This window comes from Melanerpes formicivorus, unplaced genomic scaffold (assembly GCF_026170545.1).
Source record: "Melanerpes formicivorus ecotype bairdi unplaced genomic scaffold, bMelFor1.0.p_v2 SCAF_72, whole genome shotgun sequence".
NCBI lineage: Eukaryota > Metazoa > Chordata > Aves > Piciformes > Picidae > Melanerpes > Melanerpes formicivorus.
Window position 1 is genome coordinate 1,178,356 of NW_027142424.1, and position 24,177 is coordinate 1,202,532.

The window sequence follows — 24,177 nt, forward strand, 5'->3', positions numbered from 1 at the left end:
TGACCTCCCCCATATTCCCAACCCATCCCCTGGCTCCATCTCTTTGCAGCCCCCTGACCCACGACAGCCCTTCCTGTCCGCAGCTCCACATCTCACAGCACCCCTGGCCATCCCATCCCCTTCCCCTTGCAGCCCATCCCTGCTCCTCCTCAGCTCCCAGCCGTGTGCTGCTGCCAGCTGAGTCAGGCCCAGGACGTCCAGCCATGTGCCCACTCTGCCCAGACGACCATCCCCTCCTCCCAGCCCTGTTTTCCCTATGGCTGTGCCCAGCTCTGGCCCACACCTGGATTAGTTTGGGGTAGCTGAACCCCAGGGCAGCCCACTCCCCTCTTCCCTGCCAGGGAAATCCCCAGGCACCAAGCTGAGCCTGCTGGCCCCTTTCGCTCCACGTTCTCCTTCCCGGTGCCCCAGGGATGCTCTGCTCGTCCCACTGCATTACTCCTCTGTCCCTGTGCTGCAGTGGCACTGCCTTTCCCCATGCCTGCTGCAGCTTCTGCCGCACGGGGAGCTTGTTCCAGCCCTTGCCTGAGGCAGCTCCGGTCGGTTGCTTGCCACCAGACCAGCTCCCATCCCACCCCACTCCTGTGCCGTGTCCCCATGCAATGTCCCTGTGCCATGCTGCCCGTGGCCACTCCTCATTGCAGCACAGCCTGCACCATGCTGCTGCCCTCACCTCCTCTCCCAGCTCTGCTGCTCCATGCCACAGACCCCACTGCCTTCCCAGTGCTCTGCTCCCCACGTCCCTGCCCTACCAGGGATGTGCAGGGCAGGCATTGGATGTGTCCCAGCCCCTTCTCCTGCCTCTGCCTGGCCTTGGGCTTCTATCTTCCCTCACTACAGCTCCCCCACACCATCCAAACACAGCTGCACCTTCCAGTTTCTTTTCCTTCCTCCCTGAGTATCACTTTCCTCCCCCCCCAACCCATCTCTTTTGTGACTCTCAAAGCCATGCCTGGTGTTCCTCTGCATCCCCTTCCCCTCCCCACCTCTTCCCTTTGGTGCTGGCTGCCCTTGGCTCCGCTCTGTCCCTGCTCCTGCCAGGTAAACAATCCTATTTGTCACCTGTCAGGTCCCTGTGACTCCCCCGATTAGCTGGGCTGAGGGGGGGTAAGCAGGAGGGGGGACAGTGCTGTGAGGCTCCCAGGGGGGGCCTGAGGGGCTTCCCCTGGCCCTCCTAGAGCTGTGCTGTGTGATTTGGGCTCCTGAGTCTGCAGGGACTCAGTGTTTGGGTTGTGCTCTGCTGAGAAACTTGGAGGCAGGGGTTGGATTTTGCAGAAGGAGTTTTGTTGGCTTCTGGTTTAGACAGAACCTGGTGGCCTCCTGATCCACAGGGGTGCAAGTGAGTGGTAGCCCTGTTGCAGGCAGTGGAATTAGACTGGATTTAACTGGTGCAGATGGAAGAGGAGGGAGAGCAGTGTGACTCTCACTTCCCTGTGTTCAGCTGTGTGGGAGCTGTGTGTTGGTTATTGAAGTGGGGGTGACCATACAGTTCTGCTTTTGCTCTCAAAAATGCTGCTCTCAGCTTGTTCCATGATGCTGTCCACGGCAGGGCCCTTCTGCCACCAGCACCTGGGGCTCCCAGAGGAGGATGCCAGCTCCCCTTTTGTTTTGAGTGGTTCCTTCTGGGATGAAGCACCATAAAACCATCAACCATCCTTGTCCAAATTCATCTTTGCAGAGCTGATGTCAAAGAAGGATCCCACCAGAAAGAGCCAGCTTGCTCCCTGTTCCTTCTTGCAGGGGAAATCAGGGCTTTTAGCTCCAGTGAATGATGGTTAGAAGGCTTGTCCTTTGGCTGGGAAACGATGACCATATGTCCTTGTTGACTGTGAGGTCTCTGCTGCAGCCTCTCTGAACTCCTGAGCCCAAAGGAATCCATAATATGGATGCAGCTGCCTACAAGAGGACCATAAGTCCTTAGGAGGAGGCTTGCAAACTTCCATGCACTTCTTAGCTCCACTGCCATCTCCCTTCCCCTCTTAGGTTCTTCAGCTCAGCCACGCTCAGCACAGTCCCTGGGCTGTGGCTGGTGGAAGCCTGGCCCTGGTGCTGATGTCTGTGCTGTGGTGGGATCCATGGCAGTGGTGAGCAGCTGCAGGCCCCTGGCATCCTGTGTGTGGTGCAGCCTAAAACCTGCCAGCTTGGAGAAGGTGCTCAGACCAAAGCAGAAGCACTCAGCGTGGCAGGTGACAGCCTTGAGGGAGTTCCTTTGATGCTGGGATTTTGTCCAGAAGTGAAGTTGGAGAGAGGGTGTCAGGGAAGTGTGGCTGTGTGAAGATGTTCCTCTTGGAAAGGAGGATGGAGTCAGGTAGCAAGCTCTGTTTGAAGGGGAGGGCCCCAAATTTAAGGGCCAGCTTTGAAGGCTCTAGAGCACAAGTCTCAGGAGCAGCTGATGAGGGAGCTGGGGTGGTTCAGCCTGCAGAAAAGGAGGCTGAGGGGAGACCCTCTGGCTCTCTCCAGCTCCCTGAAAGGAGGCTGGAGCCAGGTGGGGGTTGGTCTCTTCTCTCAAGGAACAAGTGATAAGACCAGAGGAAATGGTCTCAAGTTGCCCCAGGGGAGGTTTAGGTTGGCCATGAGGAACAATTAGTTCCCTTTGAGAGTTGTCAAAGCCTGGCCCAGCTGCCCAGGGCAGGGGTGGAGTCCCCATCCCTGGAGGGGTTTCAGAGCTGTGGTGCTGAGGAGCATGGCTTGGTGGTGCCCTGGCAGTGCTGGGTTCACAGCTGGACTTGATGATCTTGAGGTTCTCTTCCAACCTTCATGGTTCTGTGATTCCATGATCGTGTCACCTCAGCAGCCAGGAGGGCTTCCCACCTCGTTGCTGTCTTCCACCCCGACTGCTTCTGCCTTGTTTTGGCTTTGCTGCAGCTTTTTAACACCAAATAGCAGGGAGAGTCGACCTTGAAAGCCCAGGCAGCTCCTGCAGATGAGCCTGCAGCAGGGCTCAGGGGCTGAGCCTCAGCTGACAACACTCAGGACTCTTTTAATCTTTGTTTAAAGAGAAAAGGGGGGAAAGAAAGTTTTTCTCCTCCTTGTTGCTATGTGACAGACCCAAACAAACACGAGGGTGACCTTCCAAACCTGCCAGACCTTCCCAGAGCTGGGGGGGGGATCTGCTGCTTGAGGGGCTCAGGGTGTTCCTGAAGCTCTGCCTGCTGCCTTGACCAGGCTGGCTCTGTGCAGCCACTGCACAGTGTAAACAGACTAAAAATAGCAGTGGTATGTTCGTGGCCATCAGCTGCAGTCCTCTGGGATGGGCTTTCTGCCTCTCTCCCCCTCCAGCTGATGAGATTTCTGCTGTCTGGCCCCTCCTGTTGTATTTGGTTGGGGTTTTCTTTCCTGGCATTGCTTCTCTCAGGTTGTGAACAGAGCAGGTCCTGTGTCCTCTAGCCTCCTGAATCTGAACTTGAGGATGCAAGGAACAACCCAGGTCCTACACAAGCACAAAGCTTCGAGCCTGAGTGTTTTATGTGCAACTGTTTGCTGGTTCTTAACTCCTACAAGGCCACCTGGAAACAAAGAACCCTTATGGTGGCCCTTCATAGAACCATAGAATGGTTTGGGTTAGAAGAGGCCTTAAAGATCACCTAGTTCCAGCCCTCTGCCATGGGCATGGACACCTCCTACTAGACCAGGTTGCTCAAGGCCCCATCCAACCTGGCTTTGAACACTTCCAGGCTTGGAGCCTCCACAGCTCCTCTGGGCAGCCTGTTCCACAACCTCAACACTCCCATAGGGAAGATCTTCCTAACTGAGCTTCTTCCAGTTTGAAGCCATGAGCCCTATCCTTCTCACTCCCTATCTTGGTTAAAGGTCCCTCTCCAGCAGCCCTCTTCAAACACTGGAAGGCTGCTCTAGGGTCTCCCTGAGGCCTTTTCTCCAGGCTGAAGAACCCCAACTCTCTCATCCTGTCTTGATATGATCAGAGGGCTGCTGCACTTCTGTTTGTGACCTTGTCTGGAGCCATTCTGACAGTTGTGGTGAGAGCTCCAGAGCTGGGCACAGTGCTCCAGGTGATGTCACCTGGCTGGATGTGAAGCAATCTTCCAGTAAAGCTTTTGGAGCACCATTCCCTCAAGGCTTCATGAGGCTCTGGTGTGTTGAAGCTTGAAGGCTCTCCTCTTGCAGGGTGATCTCTAAGGTCCTCACTTCACTTCTTATGTCCAAACCATCTCCCCAGCTTTGTCCTCTGGGAGGATGCTCCAGAGCTTTATCTTCTCCCTGCTTCTGCAGGGCCAAAGGGAGAAAATTGTCTTTGAGGCTTTTTATTTTGGTCAACTTTGGATGCAATTAGCCCCAGCTTTGGGCTGGTTTATTTTAATGTGGAAGTCTGTCCAGATCTGATGGAGAAGCTGAAGAGAGTTGGCTGGAAGGGAGAGCTTTGCAGGAGAGATTTCCTTCTAGGGGGGGACTTTCCACCAGTGTATGAAGCCCTCCAGCAGGGCAAGGGAGGTTCCCCAGCTCCTCTACCCTTTACACCAGTGCCTGGTGGCAGAGTGGCCAGCTGAACACACATCTGCCATCCAAGCAGTGTGTTTTGTCAGCCAGGAAGCAGACATAGGACTTCTTGATGGCTGGGCAACCAGCTGGGCATCATCCTTGCTTCAGGACATGGGGACTTTCAAAACCCCTCTGGATGTGGCTCTGAGCAGCCTGCTCTAGTGTGAGGCGTCCCTGCCCGTGGCAGGGGATTGGAACTGGATGATCCCTTCCAACCCTGACAATTCTATGTGTTGCTACATGATCTGCTTCAGGTGACCCTGCTCTGGCAGGAGGTTGGACTTGCTGATGTTCAGAGCTCCCTTCCAACCCCAACCATTCTGTGCTTCTGTGATTCTTCTGCCAGCATCCAGGTGGAGGTGACCTGATAGGTGGAGGTGGCCTCACTGGTGAGGTGGCAGCTCTGAGAGGGTTGTACCTCTGTGTGCAGTGCCAGGCAGGGCTTTGGGGGCTGGATGCTGAGACCATCCCAGGTGGGCAGTTTTGATGTGTGGGTGCTTCACAGCATTAATGAGTGGCCAGCTGCTAGTTAGCAGCCAGCAGGGGCAGGGCAGGTCCTGCTCTCAGGTGTGTGCAGGGTGGGAGTGATGTGTGTGTGTGTGTGTGTGTGCCTCTGGGTGATCTTCAAACCGCCCTGCGCTCCGGGGCCAGCTTGCAGGATTAGGACCTAAGAGCTTTCAAATCCCCCCTGAGCCCCTTTGTCACCCAGCACCAGGTGCTGCTGGCATCCATGGCTGGGCAGTGTCACTTATCCCTGGCACTGGAAAGAGAAACCCTGGGGGAAACAGCCACCTGAACCTTGTGACTGCCAGGATGGGATGCATGAAGAAGAATGTGGCCAGCAGGTCAAGGGAGGTTCTCCTCCTCCTCTGTTTTGCCCTAGTGAGACCACATCTGGAGTACTGGGTCCAGTTCTGGGTTCTCCTGTTCAAGAGGGACAGGGACATGCTAGAGAGAGTCCAACAGAGGCCTTGAGGGTGATGAAGGGACTGGAACATCTGTCTGAGGAAAGGCTGAGAGACCTGGGGCTGTTTAGCCTGGAGAAGAGCAGCCTGAGAGGGGATCTGATTAATGCTTACAGATGCTCTGAAGGGTGGGGGGCAAGAGGAAGGAGCCAGGCTCTTTTCAGTGATGTACTGAGACAGGACAAGGGATAATGGGTACAAACTGGAGCACAGGAAGGTGCACCTCAATATGAGGAGTGAGGGTGCTGGAGCCCTGGAGCAGGCTGCCCAGAGAGGTTGTGGAGTCTTCTCCTTTGGAGGCTTTCAAGACCCACCTGGATGTGCTCCTGTGTGAGCTGCCCTGGGGGATCCTGCTTTGGCAGAGGGTTGGACTGGATGATCTTCAAAAGCCATGTGATTGTATGAGAAGGCCTGGGGATTGCTTTTGACTGGCAGTGTTGGTGCAAGCAGGGTGTAACTTTCCTCTCTGTCCTTTTCTCCCCTCAGCTGGAGGTTGGCAGCGATGAAGAACGTAAATTAAACGTGAGGTAAGCAGAGCAGTTTGGCTCCAAACATCATTTCCACTGCTGTTAACTGTCTGCCACAGCTCTGAGCCCTGCTCCCACACACAGCCCCAGCCTTGAGCTTGCCTGGGAGGGGACTGTGTGGTCTGCAGGGAGCTAAGTGCTGGGCATGCTCTCCCTTATCAGTTCAGCTTTGAGAAGAGGGTTTAATGAGCTGGAAAACCAAAAGGGGGGCTGTGTTGGTTTTTCTTTTCCTGCTGGGGAGGAGCTGGGAAAATGCTGCTCAGCTGCTGGCCACAGCCCTGAAGTGTTGGCTCAGCTCTGCTGCTCGCTGAGGTTGGGGCTCTGGGTCAGGAGCAACACCTCACCTCCTGGGGTGAGGAGGGGAGAGCTCTGCTCAGTCCTGGGTATCATAGTATCCTTCAGGGTTGGAAGGGACCACAAGGATCAGCTAGTTCCAACCCCCCTGCCATGGGCAGGGACACCCCACACTAGATCAGGCTGGCCAGAGCCTCATCCAGCCTGGCCTTAAACACCTCCAGGGACAGGGCCCCGACCACCTCCCTGGACAACCCATTCCAGGGCTTCACCACTCTCATGGGGAAGAACCTCCTCCTCACCTCCAGCCTGAATCTCCCCACCTCCAGCTTCATTCCATTCCCCCTAGTCCTATCACTCCCTGAGATCCTGAGAAGTCCTTCCCCAGCCTTCCTGTGGGCCCCCTTCAGATACTGGAAGGCCACAATATAAACCATCAGGGTATAAACCATCAGGAATTTGACTCCTTGGATGTCTGGGTGATGTAGAGCTGCTCTTCATGCATGGGGGAGGAAAGGGCTGAGAGATCCTGCTGGAGAAGAGAGAGGCTTTTCTTGGCTACTGTTGTGCAGATATCAGAGGCAGGCCTGATAAAGCTGGCTTGGTGGGACCCTGGCCTGATGGGGCTCTGAGGAATCATGTGGCTTGCTTTCTCTAAACCCAGCTGCTGCAGGCAGCTTCTGCCCTCTCACCCTGTGCACCAGAACCTGAGAGATGAAGTGTGGCAGCAGCCTGAGTCTTTCTCCTTGTCACTACCCCCTACTTTAATTACCTTGGGCTCAGGTAAAAGCAAAGCTGCTCATCCTGTTGCTTGGAGTTTGGCTTGGGGTTTTGCTAACCTGTTCTATGCTTTGAGACCTATTGGCTTTGCTGTCACAGTCTGATGGACAGAGGCTAGGCCAGAGGGGAGCTGATTGGAAGTCTGTGGTTTGAGAAGCAGCAAAACCATCTAGAGTATTAACCATCTTCACCCTGAGAGTGAGATCAGAGAGCAGAAAACCAAAGCTGCTTCTTTACAGAGCAGGAAAGCATCAGCCTTTGCCAGTTCACAGCAGAGCAGAGTGATTCTGCCTCTCTGCCCTGCTTTGGGGAGACCTCACCTGCAGTGCTGTGTCCAGCTCTGGGGCCCCCACCACAAGGATCACTTGGAACTGTTGGAGCAGGTCCAGATGATCAAGAGGGCTGGAGACCATTAGCCATGGGGACAGGCTGAGGGAGTTGGAGTTGTTCAGCCTGGAGAAGAGAAGGCTCCAGGGAGACCTTAGAGCTGCATTTCAGTATCTGAAGAGGACCTACAGGAAGGCTGGGGAGGGCCTGCTTAGAAGGGTCTGTGGGGATAGGGCAAGGGACAATGGTTTGAGACTGGAAGCAGGGGAGATTCAGGTTGGACACTAGGAGGAAGCTCTTCACAAGGAGAGTGGTGAAACACTGGAACAGATGGAATGTGGTTGAAGCTCCATCTCTGGAGACATTCCAGATCAGACTTGAAGTGGCCCTGAGCAACCTGCTCTAGTTGGAGATGTCCCTGCTGACTGCAGGGGATTTGGAGCAGATGACCTTTGATGGTCCCTTCCAACCTGGTGCAGTCTGACTCTCTGACTTGTGTCCTGGGGAGGCATGTCATTGCTGCAGCCCATCTGAGAAGTTTGGTGGCAAGCAGAGGGTCAGAAATGTTGCATGTTTGGTTGCTGTGTGGTCTCCTGTGAGCAGACACTCACTGGCAGTCTGTAACAGCTGTCCTGAGCTTGTTTGCTGGAAAATGCTTTGTTGTGCTGGTTAAAGGAGACCTCAGGGTCCTGGTTGTGCTCCCAGCTTCCTTGGGGGTTTGTTGTACAGCTCAGGGCTCCAGCAGGAGCTGCTGAAGTCCTGGAGACCAACACATCCTTAATTCTGGTGCTTTCTGCACCACTTAGCCAAGCAGCAGAGGAGCTGCTGCTGTTGGGGCTGTGGTTCTGGAGCTTTATCCCTTTTAGAATAGAATAGAATTAACCAGGTTGGAAGAGACCTTCGAGATCATCCAGTCCAACCTATCACCCAACACCATCTGATCAACTAAACCATGGCACCAAGTGCCTCATCCAGGCTCTTCCTAAACAGCTGCAGGGATGGTGACTCCACCACCTCCCACTTAGGGAACATCCTGTCTGCCTTGTAATCCTTTGGACTGCAAACTCCAAGGGGCAAGAGCAGCCCCCTCTGTCCCACATGAGAGAGGCAGAAAAGCTGCAGCTACAGGAGCCTCACACCCAGAGCAGGCGCCAAGGAGCAGGACAGACTGCTCTTGCATGCTCTTGGAGGACTCCTCTTGAGGCTGCACAGGTCAGTCCTCTTCAGAGCAATGCTGTGACCTTGTGACAGGTCCTTCTCCTTGAGAGACTGATGAGACACCAAGCCATGCCTGCAGACCCCCAGAGTCTTACTGCAGATGAGCTCTTTGACAGTGCACAGAGGGATGAGGTGGAGGTTGTTTGGTTTGTGGCCACCTTGGGTCTGCCTGGCCTTTCTGCAAACCCTTACCAGATTAGCTTTGAGATGCTGGAGGAATGAGAAGGAGGGTCTGTGGGGTGCATCCCATCTTGGGCCAGAGCAGCTGTGGGGCTGGATGTGGTGAAAGTGGCCCTCAAGGCTGATGATTTTCTACTGGCCTTGGGAAAAATGCTTCAGTGCTCATTGTAGATACTGAGATCCCAAGAGCTTCCTCTGGCCTTCAGTCTCTTGGGGCTGCTCTTGCATGTCTGACTTGCAGGATAAGAATCTGGCCATGAAATCACTTGATAGACCTCAAGAAGAGGGTGGCTCCTCTGCAGAACCTTGGCTGTGCTCAGGGGGGGAGATGCTGAAGGGAAAGGACTGAAGGAAAGGTGTGGACACAGCAGAGATGATAAATGAAGCTCCTCTCAGGGGAGCAGGGTAGATCCTGTCCCAGATCCTGTGCCCTTAGTGCTGGCAGCTGCTCCCAGTCCCTTCACAGAGACTTTACCCAGTGCCCATGGGGTGGCAGAATTGTTCAACTTCATTGCTGAGCTCCTCAGTTCTGCTTCTCCAGCCAGCTGAGTTCCTTGAAAGAAGCCCCTCAGGCACGGGCTGTGATGATGTTTGTGGTCTTTCCATCCTGGTCTGGCCTTGCTGGGCAGCTGAGGGGACAGCTGTGCTTTGTCACACGTGCCCTGAGGGCTGGGCTCAGCAGCCTACTGCCTGCCTTTGCAGCCCTCCCAGGTCCTGGTGCTTAGAAGGAAGGGATGTGGGAAGCAGACCTCACCTTGCTGCCAGCTCAAACTGTTCACCTGGACAGGATGGATGTGCTGCTACACATTGATGGCAGAACTGCCATATCCTGAGCAGATTATTGTCCTTCATTCCCCCAAATCCCTGGATTCCCATGGGAGACTGTGTGCTTGGATCTGGTCAGTGAGCTGTCTGCTGCTTCTCTTGGAGGAACAGGTTACAAGGCTGCAGGGATGCTGAGGGGACTGGAACATCTCTGATGAGGAAAGGCTGAGGGAATTGAGGTCTGGGGTGACAGGTTGGACTTGATTATCTTTGAGGTCTTTTCCAACCTTGTTGATTGTATTCCATTCTAATTGGGGCTTTCTAGGCTGGAGAAGGGCAGCCTGGGGGGGAGATCTGATCAATGCTGATCAATACTTCAAGGGTGGGTGGCAGGAGGATGGCACCAGGCTTTTTCCAGTGGTGCCCAGTGACAGGGCAAGGGCTAGCAAGCACAAAGTGGAACATCAGAAGTTCCATCCCAACATGAGGAGGAACTTCTTCAATGTAAGGTTGCTGGAGCCCTGGAGCAGGCTGCCCAGAGAGGTGGTGGGGTCTCCTGCTCTGGAGACATTCCAAGCCCACCTGGATGTGTTCCTGTGTGACCATCTCTTGGTGCCCCTGCCTTGGCAGGGGGGTTGGAGTGGCTGATCTCCAGAGGTCCCTTCCAACCCCCTCCTTGTTGGGATTCTGTGCTCCTGGAGCAGCAAGTGCCTGCTGGATGCTGCTCCTCCAGAGTGGGAAGGGGCTGTGCCCACCCTGCCCCAACTGCCCATCCAAACTCACCTCCTGGAAAGACTCAACCTTCTGGTGGAAAAACTTCACCCCTCCCTGCATTAACCTGGGAGGAAGGAGCTCGTTGGTTAGGGGCAAATGAGAAGCAAATTAACCTCTCAAATCAGCTCCCCACCATTCCATGATTCTATCTGAATGCACCCAGGGTTATTTACTGACACCTTGATCTTTCATTTGGGAGGGATTTAGCAACCTGGTTTAGAATAGAATAAGCCAGGTTGGAAGAGACTTTCAAGATCATTGTGTCCAACCCACCTAAACAACTAACCCATGGCACCAAGCACCCCATCAAGTCTCCTCCTGAACACCTCCAGGGATGGGGACTCTACCACCTCCCTGGGCAGCACAGTCCCATGGGCAATCACTCTCTCTGTGTAGAACTTCTTCCTAACATCCAACCTAAACCTCCTCTGGCACAGCCTGAGACTGTGTCCTCTTGTTCTGCTGCTGGGTGCCTGGGAGAAGAGACCAACCCCCACCTGGCTACAACCTCCCTTCAGGGAGTTGGAGAGAGCAAGAAGGTCTCCCCTGAGCCTCCTCTTCTCCAGGCTAAGCAACCCCAGCTCCCTCAGCCTTTCCTCACAGGGCTGTGCTCCAGACCCCTCCCCAGCTTTCTTGCCCTTCTCTGGACACCTTCCAGCACCTCAACATCTTTCCTAAACTGAGGAGCCCAGAACTGGACACAGGACTCCAGGTGTGGCCTGAGCAGTGCTGAGCACAGGGCAGAATGCCCTCCCTGCTCCTGCTGGCCACACTGTTCCTGCTGCAGGCCAGGATGCCATTGGCCCTCTTGGCTGCCTGGGCACACTGCAGGCTCATGTTCAGCCTACCATCCACCAGCACCCCCAGGTCCCTCTCTGCCTGGCTGCTCTCAGCCCCTCTGCCCCCAGGCAGCACTGAGTGCATGGCCTGCCCCCACGTTTGTGATGCTGGCTTGGGGTACACCAGGACAGCCATATTGAGGCTTTCTTGGTGAGGACAGCAGCTCATCACACACCTGAGGAGCCCTCCTGGGTGCAGGGTTGATTGTCTCCCGGTTCTTTGGTGGGAGATCTTGGGGCAGAAGCTGCTGCCTTGATGAACCCTTCAAAACAGGACGTTGAATCACATCCTGGCAGGGCTGCAGCATCCTGCCTTAGCGTGCTCCATACAATGGGGAGGCACATTTCACAGGCTCCTGACCCTCAGGAGCTTTCTGGCTCGGTAGGTGTGGCAGTGGAAGCTGCTGGAGATATAATTAGGGCCTTCCAGGTTTGGGGGTGGGTGGTGTGGGGCTGTTCAAAGGCCAGGGAGCCGGGGAAGCGTGCGTGGAGCTGACACTCAGCTCAGACCTGGCCTTAGCAGGAAGCTGCTGCTGGCTGGGAGCTGAGCAGCACAGGGGCTGGCTTGGCTGGAGGCAGAGCCAGCAGCAGGACAGCTGCCAGGTTGCAGATGGGATCAGATCCTTTTGGAAATTACACAGAAATCTCCTCCTTTTTCCTCCCCCTTTCCCCCCTTCCTTTTTTCCCTCTCCCCCACCTCCTTTCCCCTCCTTTCCTTTATTCCCCTCTCCCCCTCCTTTCCCCTCCTTTCCTTTTCCCCCTCTCCCCCTCCTTTCCCCTCCTTTCCTTTATTCCCCTCTCCCCCTCCTTTCCCCTCCTTTCCTTTTTTCCTCTCCCCCTCCTTTCCCCTCCTTTCCTTTTCTCCCTCTCCCCCTCCTTTCCCCTCCTTTCCTTTTCTCCCTCTCCCCCTCCTTTCCCCTCCTTTCCTTTTCTCCCTCTCCCCCTCCTTTCCCCTCCTTTCCTTTTTTCCTCTCCCCCTCCTTTCCCCTCCTTTCCTTTTTTCCTCTCCCCCTCCTTTCCCCTCCTTTCCTTTTTTCCTCTCCCCTTCCTTTCCCCTCCTTTCCTTTTCCCCCTCTGCCCTTCCTTTCCCCTCCTTTCCTTTTCCCCCTCTCCCCTTCCTTTCCCCTCCTTTCCTTTTCCCCCTCTCCCCCCCCTGCATGAAAAGCTGAAGCCACACCAGCTGCCCTGTTATCAAAGGTACTGGTCCAGCTCCTTTTTGTGCCTCCAGAGGGCCCATGTGGTTGCTGTTTATTTAGGTGGCAGAGCTGGGTCAGAAAAATATTTAGGTTCCAAATGCCTGTTGATTTGTATAAATACCTTAATCCCTGATAATGAGTTGCCAAGATCTGTGAGTCAGGGATTTCTCATACAAATCAGAGCTGTGGTCAGCCTTGACAAGTGCTCAGGGGAGGGTTCTGGAGAGGATGAAATGGTCAGGACACCTTCAAAGCCATGGCTCTCTCTCGTGAGGAAGGCAGTGGGGAGGTTTCTCTTCCCAAGTCTTTGCTCATGGCTCTGGGGCAGTTGGATCTCTGATGCAGAAGCACATTGCTGTTGCAACTGATGTAATTTACCTGGTCCTGAGCAAAGCCTTTGACACTGTCCTGCACCACATCCTGCTCTCCAGGCTGGTGACACATGGGTGTGATGGGTGACCACTAGATGGATAAGGAACTGGCTTGATGGCTGCACCCAGAGAGTGGCTGTCAATGGCTCCATGGCCCAGTGGAGGCCAGGGACAAGCAGAGTCCCTCAGGGATCAGTCCTGGGACCAGGCTTGTTCAACATCTCTGTGGGTGCCATGGGCAGTGGCACTGAGTGCACCCTCAGCAGGTTTGCTGATGACACCAAGCTGTGTGGTGCAGCAGACAGCTGGAGGGAAGGGATCCAGCCAGAGGGACCTGGACAGGCTGGAGAGGTGGGCACAAGCCAACCTCAGGAGCTTCAACAAGAGCAAGGGCAGGGTCCTGCAGCTGGGTGGAGGCAACCCCAGGCACAAACCCAGGCTGGGCAGGGACTGGCTGGAAAGCAGCCCTGAGGAGAGAGACTTGGGGGTGCTGGGGGAGGAGAAGCTCACCAGGAGCTCTCAGTGTGCACTTGCAGCCCACAAAGCCAATCAGATCCTGGGCTGCAGCAGGAGAAGTGTGGCCAGCAGGGCAAGGGAGGTGATTCTCCCCCTCTGCTCAGCTCTGGGGAGACCCCACCTGGAGTACTACCTCCAGTTCTGGAGCCCCTATTCCAAGAGGGATCTGGAGGTGCTGGAAGGTGTCCAGAGAAGGGCCACGAGGATGAGCAGAGGGCTGGAGCTGCTCTGCTGTGAGGACAGACTGAAGGAGTTGGGGCTGTTCAGTCTGGAGAAGAGAAGGCTCTGAGGTGACCTCATTGTGGCCTTCCAGTATCTGAAGGGGGCTACAGGAAGGCTGGGGAGGGACTGCTCAGGATCTCAGGGAGTGATAGGACTAGGGGGGATGGAATGAAGCTGGAGGTGGGGAGATTGAGGCTGGAGGTGAGGAGGAGGTTCTTCCCCAGGAGAGTGGTGAAGCCCTGGAATGGGTTGTCCAGGGAGGTGGTTGAGGCCCCATCCCTGGAGGTGTTTAAGGCCAGGCTGGATGAGGCTCTGGCCAGGCTGATCTAGTGTGGGGTGTCCCTGCCCATGGCAGGGGGGTTGGAGCTAGCTGATCCTTGTGGTCCCTTCCAACCCTGACTGATACTGTGATCCTATGAACTCACAAAAGTCAAAGAGCAGGATCAGCCCAGCCTTGCCTGGATTAGGATGCACACTGCATCTGTTGCTTAGGTTTGTCTAGGATCAGAAGGATTCTTCTCTGCAGAGCTTGCCTCTGCCCTCTGAAAGTTTGAGTTGCCATCCAGACAGGTCAAGGCTCTTAAGGTAAATGTTCCACCTAAACATGTGGAGAAACTTCTTTGGTGTGAGGCTGCTGGAGCCCTGGAGCAGGCTGCCCAGAGCAGGTGTGGAGTCTCCTTCTCTGCAGAGCTTCCAAACCCATCTGGCCATTGTACTCCTGGGCAAGCTGCTGTGGGTGTGCCTGCTTGAGCAGGGGGATTGGATTGGTCATGACCTGCAGAGGTCCCTTCCACCCCCACCATGCTGGGATTCTGTGATGATCATACTCTGGGTCTTTGATTTAGAGACAGAATAGAATAGACCAGACCAGGTTGGAAGAGACCTTCAAGATCATCGTGTCCAACCCATCAACCAATCCAATACCACCTAAACAACTACACCATGGCACCAAGCACCCCATCAAGGCATCAGTGATGCCTGAATTATGATCCAGAGCTCACCAAAGTCTGGGAGAATCTCCCATGGACACTAATGCAGAGGGAGCAACCCCCCCAGCTCACCTGGCTCTTGCAGCAAGGATTTCTTCAAGTGAAGGCAGCTGCTGGGGCATCTGCAGCAATGAGCTGCTCACCACTGGGCAGAAAACCTCTGGGGCTTAGTGTGGGGGACCAAGGCATCCAGAAATGCAGGGAATGGGACAGATGTCCCTGTCAGGTTCTGCTGGGGAGCTGCCAGGTTGCTTGCTTGCCCTGTCTGCCATCCAGGTCACATCCACCACTGGCAGTCAGTCCTCCAGAGACCACTGCCCGTGGAGCTGCTCCTGTGTGGCCATCTCCCTCCCAGGAAATCTTGGACTGCAGGTGTCTGCCTCCCTCTGCAACCCCAACTCTGCTTGTAAAAGATGGGTTTGGAGTAGAGGAGGGAGAAAAAGGAGGATGAGCTTGAGGTTTTCCCCAACAGATTTCCATCTTAAGACAGCTTTGTCTCTGGCTGGCAGCCTCCTGGTTGCTGAGGTGCCCTGTGGGGTGCTGGCTTCCTACCCTGGAGGAGCTGGAAGGCTGGCTGCTGTCTAACCAAGCACTGGAGGGGGTGTTGAGGCTGAGCTGGACCTTTTCTCTCTCTGCTTTTTGCCTGACATGTTTCATCTGGATGGATGTCTCTTTGTTTTTACGTGTTACCCACGTGTCAAGGCCTCCCTGGTCTCTGCTGCCTTTTTTGGAGTGGCTCTGAAACCCAGCAGCTGAGCTGTGCTTTGGGTTGCTGTGCCACCACTGTGCCCATCCAGCTCTCAGTCCTGCTGCTTCTGCTGTTGTCTGTGTCCTGGCTGACCTTGGAAGCTGCTTGCTCAATCCTTGCGACTATTGTTCACCAGCGGCACCCTTGGAGCGCTTCCACTCACTCCTCAGGCCTGTCTCTTGGAGACACCTCTGAGTGGGAGAAGTGAGGTGACTTCATTAAATAGTTGGAAGGATTAGACCAAAGACTTGACAGGAGGAATGCAGGAGGATCTGCCCCATGTGCCAGCAGCTCGGCTGGGGAGGAGGATGGGAGCAGGATCAGCTCCTGCCTGCAAGTGCAGGCAAGGGGCACTGCTTTTGACCACAGAACTGTCAGGGTTGGAAGGGACCTCAGGGATCAGCCACTTCCAACCCCCCTACCATGGGCAGGGACACCTCGCACTACAGCAGGTTGCTCACAGCCACATCCAGCCTGGCTGCAAACACCTCCAGGGATGAGGCTTTCACCACCTCCCTGGGCAACCTGTGCCAGTGTCTCACCACCCTCATGGGAAAGAACTTCTTCCTGACATCCAATCTGAATCTACCCATTTCTAGTTTTGTTCCATTCCCCCCAGTCCTATCACTCCCTGACAGCCTCAAAAGTCCCTCCCCAGCTTTCTTGAGGCCCCCTTCAGATACTAGAAGGCCACAATTAGGTCTCCTCAGAGCCTTCTCTTCTCCAGACTGAACAGCCCCAACTCCCTCACTCTGTCCTCACAGCAGAGCAGCTCCAGCCCTCTGCTCATCCTCCTGGCCCTTCTCTGGACACACTCCAGCACCTCCAGATCCTTCCTGTAATAGAGGCTCCAGAACTGCATGCAGTACTCCAGGTGGGGTCTCCCCAGAGCTGAGCAGAGGGGGAGAATCGCCTCCCTAGCATCCTTCCTCTCCTTTAGCTAGGGTCACAGCTTCAGGATACCTCCCCAGCACTCCCAGACTTACCCTCCTCCCCACCCGTGGTGACAGAACAGCTCTGGCAGCCTCAGCATCTAGAAAAAGTGGCTTGTTGGGGAGAAGAGGGGTTACCTTGGGTGCTTTAGTGCAGGGGCAAAAGGGAGCTGGTGATTTGGGAGCAGCTGACTTACCTTGGACAACAAGGGTGCTGCAGGATGTAGGGTGCATTGAGACTGAAAGGCCAGGTGGTTGTTGCTGATCCCCAGCAAGTGTGGGCAGCAGGTGCAGGGAGGGCATGCTCTGCTGAGACCCCACCTGCAGTGCTGGGCCCAGCTCTGGAGTCCTCAGCACAGGAGACACACAGACGTCTTGGAGTGGGGCCAGGGGAGGCCACAGCAATGACGAGAGGGCTGGAAGCCCTCTGCTCTGAGGCCAGGCTGGGCCTTCTTGGCTACCTGGGCACACTGCCTGTCTCCAAGAGGGACAGAAAGGCTCCTTTATAGCAGCTGGACAGGCAGTGGTGCAGGCTGAGGCTGGGGGGCAGATGTGGCCTCCTGGGACAGCAGCCCTCCCCCAGCTGACGTGGTGTTGCAGGGGGAGCCTCAGCGCTGCTGTGTGCGCTCCAGTCGAGCTCATCGCAGAGCTGGGTGCTCAGCCTCCTGCCTTTCTGAACTCTGCCATTAATGGGATGAGCAGAAAGGATTTCTTCTGCCTTGTGAAACAGTCTCTTATTTGATTTGGCTTTTCACCATCCCAGTGCTGGGGATTCCTGGCACTTTCTTCCCTGGCTGTTTGGGAGCCGTTCTGCTGAGTGATGTTGTACAAGCCGGCTGGAGCGGGGAGGGAGCCTGCTCACTTGCTGCCCTCCCCCTGCCCTTTCTCTTGGATGGCTTCTCCAAAGGTCATGCCCTGCCCTCAGAACTCTGTGGGAATACTCATGGCTGACCCCCTTGTAGAGCTGGGGAAATCACAGAATCATTTTGGTTGGAGAAGACCTTCAAGGTCATCCAATTCAGCCACTCTCTAGATCTACCAAGGCTGCTGCTAACCCATGGCCCTGAGCACCACACCTCTGCCTCTTTGAAATGCCTCCAGCCATGGGGATTCAACCACCTCCCTGGGGACCCTGTTCCAGTGTTTGAGAATCTTTTCAGGGAAGAAATTTTTTTCCCTGAAGAGCCTACCTAAACCTGAAGCTGTTTCCTCTCATCCTATTACTCCTTCCCTAGGAGAGCATAGGAGTATCATAGTATCAGTCAGGGTTGGAAGGGACCACAAGGATCATCTAGTTCCAACCCCCCTGCCATGGGCAGGGACACCCCACGCTAGATCAGCCTGGCCAGAGCCTCGTCCAGCCTGGGCTTAAACACCTCCAGGGATGGGGCCTCAACCACCTCCCTGGACAACCCATTCCAGGCCTTCACCACTCTCATGGGGAAGAACTTCCTCCTCACCTCCAGCCTGAATCTCCCCACCTCCAGCTTCATTCCATTTCCCCTAGTCCTATCACTCCCTGAGATCCTGAGCAGTCCCTCCCCAGCCTTCCTGTAGCCCCCTTCAGATCCTGGAAGGCCACAATGAGGTCACCTCAGAGCCTTCTCTTCTCCAGACTGAACAGCCCCAACTCCTTCAGTCTGTCCTCACAGGAGAGGAGCTCCAGCCCTCTGCTCATCCTCCTGGCCCTTCTCTGGACACCTTCCAGCACCTCCAGATCCCTCTTGTCATAGGGGCTCCAGAAGTGGAGGCAGTACTCCAGGTGGGGTCTCCCCAGAGCTGAGCAGAGGGGGAGGATCACCTCCCTTGCCCTGCTGGCCACACTTCTCCTGATGCAGCCTAGCAACCTCCACCTGGCTCCAAGCTCTTTTCCAGGAGTTGTAAGGGAGCGATGAGGTCTCCCTTCAGCCTCCTTCCCAGTTCCCTCAGCTTCTCCTCCTCAGCCCTGTTCTCCAGACCCTTCCCCACCTTTGTTTGCCCTTCTCTGGACCCCCTCCAGCCCCTCAATGTCCTTCTTGAGGTGATTGCCCCAAACTGGAGCCAGTGGCTGCTCAATGGCATCATGGCTGTGCCACTGTGCAGGAGCAGCTGGAGGCACATCATCAGCAGTCTATTGCTGTGAGGAAATTAGCTTTTGTGGGCTTCATGATTGATTTCAGTTCTGTCTTTGCTCCTCTTTGTGCTGCTGCAGCAGCAGCAGTTGTATCTGCTGCTGTGAATGGCCTGCAGTGTCTCAACCCCTTCTCAGCATTCTTGGGCTGTGGATGTGGCCCACGCCTCTCAGCAGAACAATGCAAGCTCTGACTCCTCTTTTGTTGCTGAGCTGCTAAAACAAGGAGAGCAAAGCCTGTTGGCTCTTCCTGCCTGCCTGGGCATCTTGCTTAGCTCTGAAAGAGGTGGGGACACGTTTGTCCCCTTGGTGAGGCATTGCAAGACCCATCCCTCAGCAGGGGCTGCTGCCTGACCCCCTCACCAGCAACTCCTTTGCCGTGGCATGATGGTGGCTGCTTGAGCAAGGAGAGATGTTCTCTTGTGGGTCTGAAGGGCCATCAGACCTTGCTGTGGTTCGCTGCTTACAAGGTGAGTGAGACACTGGAACAGGTTGCCCAGGGAGGATGTGGATGCCCCTTCCCTGGAGGTGTTCAAAGCAAGGTTGGATGGGACCTGCTCTAGTAGGAGGTGTCTCTGCCCATGGCCAGGAGTTGGAACTGTATGATCTTTAAGGTCCCTTCCAACCCAAACCAGTCTATGACTCAAAGTCCTTTCATTGAAGGCATGAGAAATGACCTGCTGTTGCTGAAGCTCCCAGCTCTTCTCAGGTTGTCCAGTAGCATGCCCAAGGACTGCATGACCTTTAAAGGTCTCTTCCAACCCCAAACATTCTTTTATTCTATGTAAGCCAGTAGCTTTGAAGTCCCTTTTGGTTTTTTTCCCCTGGCTCTGTTTTGTGTCACTCAGACCCCTTCTGCAGGCCTCTCTCTTGCTCAGGAAGTGTTATCTGATGTGCCTCCTCTCCAGCCAAAGCAAGCAGTCAGTCTGCAGCTGCTGCCTGCTCTTCCTGCTCTTTCCCTCCCCACATCTGCCTTTTTATTTGATGCTTCCAGTTTAGCTTGTGTTGCTGTTTCAGTGTGGCTCTGTGACAGCCCTCTGCCTCTTCAAATCCATCCAAGGGCTACTGGGCTGTGGAGCATCCAAGGAAACTGTCTGGGTCCCCATGCTGTGGCACCGTGGCAGGGAGGTGCACCAGGCCCTTCTCCAGGGCTGTGTTCCTGCTTCAATCCCTTGAGAAGGCTGAGGAGAGGGGTGGGGGAAATAAGTTCTCTTCTTCCTTATCAGAGGGGCTGTGGAAAAGTGAAGTGTTTCATTTTGTGGAGCTTGGGTGGCCTGTTTCTTCCTGGAGGTGTTCAAGAGGGGATTGGACTTGGTGCCATGGTTTAGTCATGAGGCCTGTGGTGACAGGTTGGACTCGATGAGCTTTGAGGTCTCTTCCAGCCTTGGTGACTCTGTGGTTCTGCACCTCATCAGTCTGCTTTTCAGCAGCAGATGTCACAAACCTCAAGGAATCCTATCAACCCCTGGTGCTATCTAAATATCTATCCCACCCTTTAGCTCTTGCTGAGCACTGATCAGCTCCCCTCTGGGGCTGCTCTTCTCCAGGCTCCACCGCCCCTGGGCTCTCAGCCTTTCCTCCTCACAGAGGTGCTCCAGGCCCCCCCCAGCATCTTTGGAGCCTCCACTGGACTCTCTCCAGCAGTTCCAGGACTCCAGGGATACCCAACCAGACCAAACACTGATTGTTTTGTGCTTCTTTCAGCTAGATGCTGTTAGTTATTTCTTTCTTGGTCTAGCAGGAGGCTGTTGGATCAACCTCAGGCTTGGCTGTGTCCGCCCAGGGAAAGTGGTTTCTCTCTACCAGCTTCTGTGCATGGCTATTTATTTTGGGATGAGTTATGCAGCCATAAGATGTATTTATAGAGTGTTTTCTGATGTCTCACAGGATGATGATGTGTTATGTGAGATTTCCCATTCAGCTGGGAACCAGGGGACTTGGAGGCATGGAAGGTTCCTTCCTGGGACACCCCGCAGCCTGAGTCACCGCAGTGGCAGAGCGAGCAGCTCAGGGGGGACAAAAGTCATTCTGCAAGTGGCAGCTGCCCTCCAGCTGGCTCTGGCTGTCCAGTAACAGCAGCAGCTCTGCCTCCTCTTCCAAGCTGCAGTATTTTTAACTTGCTGGCATTTGTGGGCCCAGGAGGTGGCATTTTGTAACGACTGGAAAAGCTCTGCCTATTGTCTGCCTCGGCAGCTTGAAACGGGATGGATGTGTGCTGCAGCCACGTTCTTCTGGAGCCTTCCCAAAGGGGAAGAGAGACTTCCTTTGAGAGTTCAGCAGCACAGAGCCAAGAGATCATAGAATGGTTTCTGTTGGAAGAGACCTCCAAGATCATCCAGTCCAAATGTCAACCCAGCACCACCATGGCCATCGAACCATGTCCCCAAGTGCTGTGGCCATGCACTTCTTGAACACCTCCAGGGGTGGTGACTCCATCACCCTCCTGGGCAGCCTGTTCCAATCCCTGACCACTCTTGCAGCAGAGAAATTCTTCCCCAACTGCAACCTACCCCTCCCCTGGCACAATTTCAGGCCACTTCCTCTCATTCTATCACCAGATACTGGGGAGAAGAGACCAACCCCCACCTCACTCCAACCTCCTCTCAGAGAGTTTGTGAGCAATGGGGTCTCCTCTCAGCCTCTTTTTCTCCAGGCTGAACACCCCCAGTTCCAGGATGGAGCAAGGGAAGCAAGAGACATTAGAACCCACTCTCAGCAGCATGGTGGCCATTGAGCACCTTGTCCTTGCCAGCCCTTGGGTGCAGAAACTCAATCACAGAATGGCTTAGGTTGGAAGGGACCTTAGAGATCAGCTTCTCCAACCTCTCTGCCATGGCCAGGGACACCTCTCAGCTTATGTCCTAATGTTGGAACCTCCACTGGACTCCTTCCAGTAGTTCCCTGTCTCTCCTGAAGTGGGGAGCCCAGAATAGGGCTCCAGGAATACCCTGGAGAATACCTCTCAGCTAATATCCTAATGTTGCTTAATGTCCTAGTACCACAGCTGGCTGTACCTTCCTTCTCACACCCCTGGCATTGCCCAGATGCTCATAAGCACCAGTTTTTACCTCCCTTTAGGGCCTTAGTTGCATTAGTTTGGTAAGCTGAGGTTGTGGAGTGGAAGCAGGACTGGTCTCCAGCTCCACTGGAGGAGCAGGGTCCCCCAAAACTTGTGGGCTCTGCCTTTGAGAGCTTGAAGTGACTCCTGTGGAGGATCTGTGGTGGTCAGGATTCCTGGAAGGACATCCAGGGAATGAGTGGGTTCTGTGGTGCATGCCAGGTGAAGACTGAACAGAAGGCTGCTTCTTTTGGCTGGGTTGGTGATGCTGGTGGGAGGTCAGCATGTCATTATGGGTTGTGCCTGGAGAAAGAATTCAGCAGGGGGCTGTAAGAAGTCTCCAGTGAAGAGCCTGCCTGAAGGACTTTCCTGTACAGTAGCAGCTCACTAACTCTGCAAATCAAACCATGGTAGCTGTAGCCTGCCTCCAAGAAGGACATTGAGGGGCTGGAGTGGGTCCAGAGGACAGTAAAGCTGGTGGGGAGTCTGGAGAACCAGTCTGGAGAGCAGGTGTGATGAGGAGCAGCTGAGGGACCTGGGGGAAAAGGAGGATAAAAGGAGACCTTCTGGCTCTCCACAAGTCCCTGAAAGGAGGCTGGAGCCAGGTGGGGGTTGGTCTCTTCTCCCATGGAACAAGTGGTAAGACCAGAGGAAACAGCCTCAAGTTGCCCTCAGGGAGGTTTAGGTTGGACATGAAGAACAATCTCTTCCTCCACAAGGGTTGCCAGGGCCTGTCCCAGGCTGCCCAGGGCAGTGGTGGAGTCCCCATCCCTGGAGGGGGTTTCAAAGCCAGGGAGCTGTGGCGCTGGGGGCCATGGTTTAGTGCTGGGTTAAGGTCGGCCTGGATCTTCAAGATCCCTTCCAACCCAAACAGTTCTGTGAGTCTCTGGCTTCCATCTGCCATCATGCCTGTCACATCCCCCCCAGCGATGGCATGCCACGTTTTGGTGGTGAAGAAGCCACCAGGCAGCAGCTGCTGTGCGGGTTGCTCCCTGCTCCTGTCCCAGCCAGCAGGAGCCGCAGTGGCTGACAGGAGCTGAGCTCCCTTCGGAGCATGCGAGAAGGAAGCAAACAAACAAACAAAGTCTGGAGGAGGGAAACGATTAGACGAGCCTCAGCTGGTTGGGGGTTTATTTTCCCTTCCCCCCTCTTCCTCCTGAATGGCTTTCTTTCATCAGGATGTGTTAGGGAGAAGTGGGTTTGCAAGCCAGGATCTCAGGAGAAGACAGAGCGCTCTGGAAAGCCATCCAGGTCCCGGGTCGCCTCGACAGCCGCGATCGCTCTGCTCAGCCACGGCCACAGCAGAAGCAAACCAAACACACCAAGGGGGAAACAAAAAAAAACCACAAGGGAGAAAGATGTGATTTATTTATTTATTTATTTGTTTCCCCCCCTGTGTCTCTTTGCTGCTCAGTTATGAATCTTTTTGACCTGACTGACTTCTGCCTGACTCTCGGGCCAGCACAATGCTGCTGCTGCTGTTCAAAGGAACCCAGTCCAGATTAGTATGTATGAGCCACTTGGGTTCTGCTTTTCTTCCTGCTGCTGACAAATGCTGCTTGCTAGGGCGCTCAGCACTGCTGCTGAGGGTCAGAAGTTGGGGGTGGGGGGTGTGTGTTGTGTAATGATAGGATTTATATCTGTTTATTCCTTTTTACTGTTCTTTGAAGGCTGGGAGCTTGGTTGGTGACTGCAGCTGCAGGGTTGAAAGAAGCAGTTGGAGTTTTGTGCTTCTTCTACTCCCTCTTCTTCTACTCCCTCTTCTTCTACTCCCTCTTCTTCTACTCCCTCTTCTTCTACTCCCTCTTCTTCTACTCCCTCTTCTTCTACTCCCTCTTCTTCTACTCCCTCTTCTTCTACTCCCTCTTCTTCTACTCCCTCTTCTTCTACTCCCTCTTCTTCTACTCCCTCTTCTTCTACTCCCTCTTCTTCTACTCCCTCTTCTTCTACTCCCTCTTCTTCTACTCCCTCTTCTTCTACTCCCTCTTCTTCTACTCCCTCTTCTTCTACTCCCTCTTCTTCTACTCCCTCTTCTTCTACTCCCTCTTCTTCTACTCCCTCTTCTTCTACTCCCTCTTCTTCTACTCCCTCTTCTTCTACTCCCTCTTCTTCTACTCCCTCTTCTTCTACTCCCTCTTCTTCTACTCCCTCTTCTTCTACTCCCTCTTCTTCTACTCCCTCTTCTTCTACTCCCTCTTCTTCTACTCCCTCTTCTTCTACTCCCTCTTCTTCTACTCCCTCTTCTTCTACTCCCTCTTCTTCTACTCCCTCTTCTTCTACTCCCTCTGGTTGTTGTGGTTCTCCTTCAGCTCAATCTTCAGAGCAGTGACTGAGAGCTGAGAGTCCTCCTCCAGCCGAGATGGGGGACGGTGCTGTGGGTAATGTGGCTGTTTGATGGGATGGAAAAGAGCTTTGCCAAGAGATGCTTGGATGCTTATTTTTTAAAGGAAGTTCTTCCCAGAGAGAGTTGTTAGCCATTGGAATGTGCTGCCCAGGGAGGTGGTGGAGGGAAGGCTGAGACAATTTGGGCTTCAGAAGGTGTAGAAGAGCAGCCTGAGGGGGGGATCTGAGCAATACTCCAAGGGTGGGTGTTAGGAGGACAGGACCAGGTTTCTGACAGTGGTGCCCAGTGACAGGACAAGGGGTGGTGGGCACAAACTGGAACATCAGAAGTTCCATCCCAACATGAGGAGGGATTTCTTGAATGTAAGGGTGCTGGAGCCCTGGAGCAGGCTGCCCAGAGGGGTGGTGGAGTCTCCATCTCTGGAGACATTCCAAACCCCCCTGGATGTGTTCCTGTGTGACCTTCTCTGGGTGACCCTGCCTTGGCAAGGGGGGTTGGACTTAATGATCTCCAGAGGTCCCTTCC

General features: G+C 54.6%; 1 protein-coding gene across 1 annotated transcript in view; it reads left to right on the forward strand.

Moving 5' to 3' along the window:
- SSH1 (slingshot protein phosphatase 1) overlaps nt 1-24,177 on the forward strand; it is a 57,495-nt gene that overhangs the window by 591 nt on the left and 32,727 nt on the right. Inside the window, exon 2 of the mRNA XM_068163342.1 lies at nt 5,949-5,989. Coding sequence (XP_068019443.1) covers nt 5,949-5,989 — 41 coding nt within the window. The remainder of the gene's footprint in view (nt 1-5,948; nt 5,990-24,177) is intronic.